The 7,381-nt window shown below is 43.7% G+C and overlaps 2 protein-coding genes across 2 annotated transcripts; both read left to right on the plus strand.

The window, feature by feature from the left end:
- Positions 1–2,584: 2,584 nt before the first annotated feature.
- Positions 2,585–5,627, plus strand: LOC308132719 (uncharacterized protein; the record flags this gene model as incomplete). Its single annotated transcript, XM_080499900.1, has 4 exons — positions 2,585–2,886; positions 4,154–4,450; positions 5,030–5,225; positions 5,615–5,627. Exons 1-4 carry the CDS (start codon positions 2,715–2,717, stop codon positions 5,625–5,627), a joined length of 678 nt encoding a protein of 225 aa, XP_080356026.1. The 5' UTR covers positions 2,585–2,714.
- A 28-nt stretch (positions 5,628–5,655) lies between these two features.
- LOC308132721 (uncharacterized protein) lies at positions 5,656–6,987 on the plus strand (the record flags this gene model as incomplete). The annotated part of the gene is made up of 1 exon (XM_080499902.1): positions 5,656–6,987. Exon 1 carries the CDS (start codon positions 5,770–5,772, stop codon positions 6,985–6,987), a length of 1,218 nt encoding a protein of 405 aa, XP_080356028.1. The 5' UTR covers positions 5,656–5,769.
- Positions 6,988–7,381: the final 394 nt, after the last annotated feature.

The following is a 7,381-nucleotide window of genomic DNA, read 5'->3' on the forward strand; positions in this document are numbered from 1 at the left end:
CTGCGTTAATAAAAGCGCAGTTAAAATTGAGTGCGCACTCACTTGACGGCAGCCCACATCCACGTGTTCATTCTCACGTTTCCATACCTGTTCTGTGGAACACGATTCCAGGTTTCCCGCTGAGTTGAAGACGTTTGCGTTGCCGGACAATCTCCTCCTCGTACTGGACGATAGTTTGTTGAAACACGGTGAATATTTCTCCAGCAGCAGCAGCGAGTCGCTCGTTGATAAACTCTCTCAAAGCCTGAACTGAACTCATTGTTGCTGCAGGAGATGAAATATTTCCTCCGGGAGACTCGACAACACTACGAGGAAACTGTGGAGCTTCAAACCGCCTCCACAGCTGCTGCTTCTCTTCTTTATTCTCCTCCTTCTTCTCCATCCGCAACTTTTTCTTCTTCTTCTTCTTCTTCTCCGTCTCCTTCTTCTTCTTCGTTGTATTTTACGGCGGCTGGTAACTATTAAACGGAGCATTATCGCCCCCTAGGGTTCAGCAGTGTGATCACAGAATGTTGCTGCACTGAAGCCACATATTCGTCAGCTTTATGCAAAACTTGACTCACTTCTGTACAGAATAACTCTTATTACCTGTAAAATAAAACAAAATCATATGCTGTGTAGAGTCAAAGGTTCACGCTGAAGAATAATACATAAAAACAATAAATAAAACACAGGTGCTGACTGTGGGAGGAGCGACGGTGCTGCAGGTTGTTGGAAGCTTCCAGAGATTCATAAAAAAAACCGAGCATAGAGAATAAATACTCTTCCCTAGACAGAGTTAAAAGCCAACCTAAAAAAAATGGGTTTTCAGCTTTGATTTAAAAAGGCCGAGTTGGAGGGAGAGGATATGGAGGAGACATTGGGAGAGTGAGATGATAAAAATATTTATGTAAAGTGTACAGAGTGTGTTTTAAAAACATTCGACATTGGCGATGTGCCAAACAAAATGCATTCTGTTTTCGTGTCATATGAGTGCAAACTGATGACTCAGAATCAGAATCAGAATCAGAATCAGAATCAGAATCAGCTTTATTTGTCATGGTACCGGGGAGTACGACGAAAATTGGGGGGGGGGGGGGTGCTCCCGCAGAGCCACCGTGCACCACAGGACATACAGACAAGACAAGACAGGTAAGAAAAGACAGTGGAATACAGTGCTAAGAATATAAAAAACAGATACAAATATAAATATAAAAGTATGATATAAAAATCTAGGTAGTTGAGCAGAACATCATAGGAGAAACACGTCTTGTGGCTTGCTCCTTTCCATCAAGCCACAGTGGAGTTGTCTGAAGAGAGGCGAGTGCCGGGGTCAAAGGTCATCCCGTTGCACTCGACCAGGGGTCGGCGACCTTTAATGCTCAAAGAGCCAGTCGGTCCCGTCTCCCACTGAACTCAACACCCAGAGAGACACACACCTACACTGTGATGTCATGGTGAGTAAAGTCAAAGACGCACGACAGAGAAAAAGCTTTTACTTTACCAGTATTTGTTTTTGAAAGATATAGCGGTGAACTGATGAAAAACAAGCCTAAAAGAATGAAAAGGCTTCATTTAAAGTCACAGCTAATGACCTTGAATGCCTCAGACCAGAACTAGTGTCTGTTATTTCGTCCTCAAAAAATCAGCAGAGGATTGAAATCTTAACGTTTATGCCTCTCACTGTGTATTAATCTTTGAATGTTGACAACTGGAAATCTTTCCCTTTGCCTGAGGGGAAAATAAGATGTTGAACAGGTCACATTTAAACAAATCTCTTTTTAGAAAATCTGAACAAAAACTCAAATTTCTTCATGATGCCATTGTGATCATGTTTGCATGTATAGAATGCAACGAAGTGGCTTCACTCATGTTCTTGTCTTTCAATTTGCTTGACTCCAAACATGCAACTGGTCATTTAATATCGTGTTTCATATATCGAATCTGCAGAAAGATCAGAAGTCTTATCAGCTACAGCATTTCTTTATAGCTAATGTTGTTAAACCCTGTTGCGTCACACACGAGGGCTGCGGGAAAGAAAAATAAAAAGACGAAGACATGAAATAATATAAAATACAAAGACTTAAGTTATATTAATGTATATACTCGGTCATCAAATCGGTGTCAGTTGAATCGTTCTCCCTGGTTGCCTGTAGGGATTTTAAACGTCCAGCAGGTGGCGGTATTCAGTGAGACAGGATCAATACAGCGTGTCGAAACGCTTCATGATGCCTCATCAACCCGTCGCAACGACGGGGAAACTGTGGAGCTTCAAACCGCCTCCAGAGCCGCTGCTTCTCCTCCTCCTTCTTCTCTTCCTTCTCCTCCTTCTCTTCCTTCTCCTCCTTCTTCTCCTCCTCCTTCTCTTCCTTTCTCGCCTGGGCTCTTTATGTTTAACACGAGCGGGTGACCTCTCCAAGATGGCGGCGCTGGAGGCACGTCGCGTCATCGGGCGCTGATTGGCTGTGCGGCCTCACGCATAGTTTTTACGCTCTGGAAGCACTCCTGAACAATAGGGGGCGGTAATGCTCCGGTTAATAGTTGCACAGCCGTCGGAAAACTACAACGAAGAAGAAGAAGAAAAATAAGGAAGAAGACAGGAGAAGAAGAAGGTGGAGAAGAAGGAGAAGAATAAAGAAGAGAAGCAGCAGCTGTGGAGGCGGTTTGAAGCTCCACAGTTTCCTCGTAGTGTTGTCGAGTCTCCCGGAGGAAATATTTCATCTCCTGCAGCAACAATGAGTTCAGTTCAGGCTTTGAGAGAGTTTATCAACGAGCGACTCGCTGCTGCTGCTGGAGAAATATTCACCGTGTTTCAACAAACTATCGTCCAGTACGAGGAGGAGATTGTCCGGCAACGCAAACGTCTTCAACTCAGCGGGAAACCTGGAATCGTGTTCCACAGAACAGGTATGGAAACGTGAGAATGAACACGTGGATGTGGGCTGCCGTCAAGTGAGTGCGCACTCAATTTTAACTGCGCTTTTATTAACGCAGTTACGGTAAAACACAGGACGGGGTACGGCCGCAATGATGGAAGGAAATCCTTCAAAGTTAAAGCCCTGAATACAACGACAGACAGACACTGCCGTCAAAGTGAGGCCGCACTCAAGTTTAACTGCGCTTTTATTAGTGCATTTAAGGTAAAACATAAGACAACGTACGGCCGCAATGCTGGAAGGAAATTCTTGAAAATTAAAGCCCTGAAAGCAACGATAGAAAGACAGATGGTCTGATTTCAAAATGCAATAAAACGGAATCCTTCATAGGTTTACACCCAATTTCGCTTCAGGGCAATACTAGACATACTCCTTTACTACTGCAAGTAATATCAAAGAATATTACTGTAGACATTTGGAGTAAAGTACTCTTAAACTTGGATCTGTTGGTCGAAAATAATGATCTCTCGCCCGTTTTCAAAATGGAATAAAAAGGAATCCTTCATAGGTTTATGCCTGATTTCATATCAGTGCAATACTAGACAGACTCCTTTAATACTGCAAGTAATATCAAAGGATATTACTGTAGAAATTTGGATAAAAGTACTTTTAAACTTGTAGCAAATTAACGAAGACAAGACCATTATTTTCGACCAACAGATCCAAGTTTAACATTACTTTTCTCCAAATTCGTACAGTAATGTTCTTTGATATTACTTGTAGTAACAAAGGAGTATGTCTAGTAATGTCCTGAAGTAGAATTGGGCATCAACCTATGAAGGATTTCTTTTTATTGCATTTTGAAAACAGATGAGACCCCATAATTTGTGTTAAATTGCTCCAAGTTTAAGAGTACTTTACTCCAAATTCCTACAGTAATATTATTTGATACTGCTTGTAGTAGTATAGGAGTATGTCTAGTATTGCTCTGAAGTGAAATTGGGTGTAAACCTATGAAGGATTCCGTTTTGTTGTATTTTGAAATCAGAACATCTGTCTTTCTGTCGTTTCCTTCCAGCATTGCGGCCGTACGCTGACCTGTGTTTTACCGTAAAGGCGTTAATAAAAGCACAGTTAAAATTGAGTGCGGCAGTTATTTTTCAAAGCACACGGCGACTGTCACACTCTGGCTTTCTGAATGTTTGTATTTCAAACGCAGCCTGTCCCGTCTCGTCCATCCATCACTGTAAAACACTCGCCTCCATCACACCAGTGACTTTTGTCTGCTTTCCCTCCAGAGAGTCCACAGCGACACGCTGGTCAGCAGAAGACGAGCTCCAGTCTGCAGCAGGAGGAACATGAAGCTCCAGCCATTAAAGAGGAGGAGGGTCTGGTGGAGGACACCGTCACTGATGGTGAACGTGACGATTCCCTGGACTCCGTGAGAGACTGGACCAGCCAGAGACTCACTGCTGCTGCTGTGGAAATATTCACCCTGTTTCAACCCACCATGGTCCAGTACGAGGAGGAGATTCTCCATCAACACAAACTTCTGGAACTCATTTGGACGCCTCAGATCAAGCTGCACAGAACAGGTGTGTCAGAGTGTGAATGAACACATGAATGTGGCTGGTGGAGGACCTCCATCATTAGGACTGTTTGATTTATCCACCACAGACTGAAGCCGGATTTGTGCCTCTTGTGTTTTTAGCATCTTTCATCACCTTCATTCACCAAACACACTCGGTCTTCTTCTCCACTCTCTGCATCAGCTCAACCCCACAGCGCCCCCTCTGGTGCGGGAGTGTAATCACAGCAACGGCACAGCATTACGCTTTAGTGAACACATGAGCTCGTTTCCCCAAAGAAACCTTCCTTCTGAACTCTACTGTCTTTAGTAGCCAGAACTTTCACAATGTCCGTCACTGTATAAAATGTATGTTCACCTCTATATTAGTTTCACAGCGTTTCTGTAATGATTGTAAACAATCTTACTGTGTGTGAATGCAACCAACATAATATGGCAATAACGAGCTTAAAGGGCCCAGATTCTAGAGGTTTTCAACAATTTCTCGTAGTTGACAGGAGTCCAACTACATTGTTTTGTTTTTAAAGTTGGAAGAAGTAGAAGTAATGTAACTAACCTGTAATCTGCTACTATTTTGTCCCTCCAGAGCTCCGACAGCATCATGACTGTGGGGAGGAGCAGCTCTTTAAACAGGAAACAGACTCCTGTGGAGAACAACCAGAACCAGAACCTCCTCAGATCAAAGAGGAACCAGAACCTCCACAGATCAAAGAGGAACCAGAACCTCCGCAGATCAAAGAGGAACCAGAACCTCCGCAGATCGAAGAGGAACCAGAACCTCCGCAGATCGAAGAGGAACCAGAACCTCCTCAGATCAAAGATGAACCAGAACCTCCACAGATCAAAGAGGAACCAGAACCTCCACAGATCAAAGAGAAACCAGAGGAACCAGAACCTCCTCAGATTGAGGAGCAGCAGGAACTCGGTAGCAGCCAGGAGGGAGAGCAGCTTCTACTGAAGGTTGAAGGTGGTTCCTTCAGGGTTCCTTCTATTGAGGAGCAAAGTTCCCTGAGTGAACCAGAAGAAGAACCGGACACTGAGCAGCTCCTCTCTCATGACTCTGAAGTCCACCATGTGACTAAACATCTGGACTCAGAACCAACTAGAAATGTAGAGCTGAAGAAACTGATCATAGTTCTTGGTGACCGTGTGGACGAGGTTCCTGAGTCAGAGAACCAGGCTGAAGGTGAAAAGCTTCTTTGTGAGGAAACATCTGGTGAAATTGTCTGTAAGAAACGTAAATTAAGTCAGAACTTAAGAACCAACGCTGATGAGAAGAAAATACTTTGTGAACTCTGTGGGAAAAGTTTCAGCCACCAGAGTAATATGTTGGTCCACATGAGAATTCACAGAGGTGAGAAGCCGTACTCTTGTGATGCATGTGGGAAAAGTTTCAGCCAACGCGGCAATATGTTGAACCACATGAGAATTCACACGGGTGAAAAGCCGTATCCTTGTGAAACATGTGGAAAAAGTTTCAGTCAGAGCCAGACTTTGTTGGATCACAAAATAATCCACACAGGTGAGAAGCTGTACTCTTGTGACACATGTGAGAAAGGTTTCATTCGGCGCAGTGCTTTGATGGTTCACAAGAGAACCCACACAGGTGAGAAACTGTACTCTTGTGAAACATGTGGAAAAAGTTTCTGTCGGGGCTATAATTTGTTGGTTCACAAGAAAACACACACAGATGAGAAGTCGTACTCTTGTGACACATGTGGAAAAGGTTTCAATTACTGCAGTAGTTTGTTGAATCACAAGCGAATCCACACAGGTGAGAAGCCGTATTCTTGTGAAATATGTGGGAAAAGTTTCAGTCGGAGAGATTATTTGTTGGCTCACAAGAGAACCCACACAGGTGAGAAGCCGTATCCTTGTGAAACATGTGGAAAATGTTTCAGACATAAGTGTCATCTGTTGGTTCACAAGCGAATCCACACAGGTGAGAAGCCGTATTCTTGCGAAACATGTGGGAAAAGTTTCAGTCAGAGAGATTATTTGGTGGATCACATGAGAACTCACACAGGTGAGAAGCCGTATCCTTGTGAAACATGTGGGAAATGTTTCAGCCGTCAGCGTAATATGTTGCTTCACAAGAGAACCCACACAGGTGAGAAGCCGTACTCTTGTGAAACATGTGGGAAAAGTTTCAGTCAGGGCACGGATTTGTTGGTTCATAAGAGAACCCACACAGGTGAGAAGCCGTATTCTTGTGAAACATGTGGAAAAAGTTTCAGTCAGGGCAGGAATTTGTCGCGTCACAAGAGAACCCACACAGGTGAGAAGCCGTATTCTTGTGAAACATGTGGAAAAAGTTTCAGCTATCAGAGTTATATGGTTGCTCACAAGAGAACCCACACAGGTGAGAAGCCGTATTCTTGTGAAACATGTGGGAAAAGTTTCAGTCGGCGCAGTGCTTTGTTAGTTCACAAGAGAACCCACACAGGTGAGAAGACATACGCTTGTGACACATGTGGGAAAAGTTTCAGTCAGAACAGGAATTTATTGGCTCACAAGAGAACCCACACAGGTGAGAAGCCGTAATCTTGTGACACATGCGGGACAGACTTCCTCGCCGTCGTTCGTTGCTGCACCACATTAAAAGTGTCAAAGAGACGACGTCATGAACGACTCCACGGGAGGCCTCATTCAGGAAGTCCAGCTTGAGCCCGAAATCACAAGGTCTCATCCAGTTGAAAGGAAACGTTGCTGCTTTGAACTCTGTTCAAACTTTGCTTCAGGAAATGTTTGTGTTTCTGGGGTTGTTTTGTTTGTTTGGAAAAATGTGACATTAAATACGTTGATACGTTGTTTGTTTGAGGAATGAGTTTATTAAGCCCGTTTGTTTGAGGAATATAATCAGGGGTTTCGGACGACACTATTAATTGTGAACTGGTGAATTCCTTTTCTCAATTCAGCCTCCAGAACTGTTCTTTCT

This window comes from Blennius ocellaris (assembly GCF_963422515.1).
Source record: "Blennius ocellaris genome assembly, chromosome: 7".
In the NCBI taxonomy this organism is placed as follows: Eukaryota; Metazoa; Chordata; class Actinopteri; order Blenniiformes; family Blenniidae; genus Blennius; species Blennius ocellaris.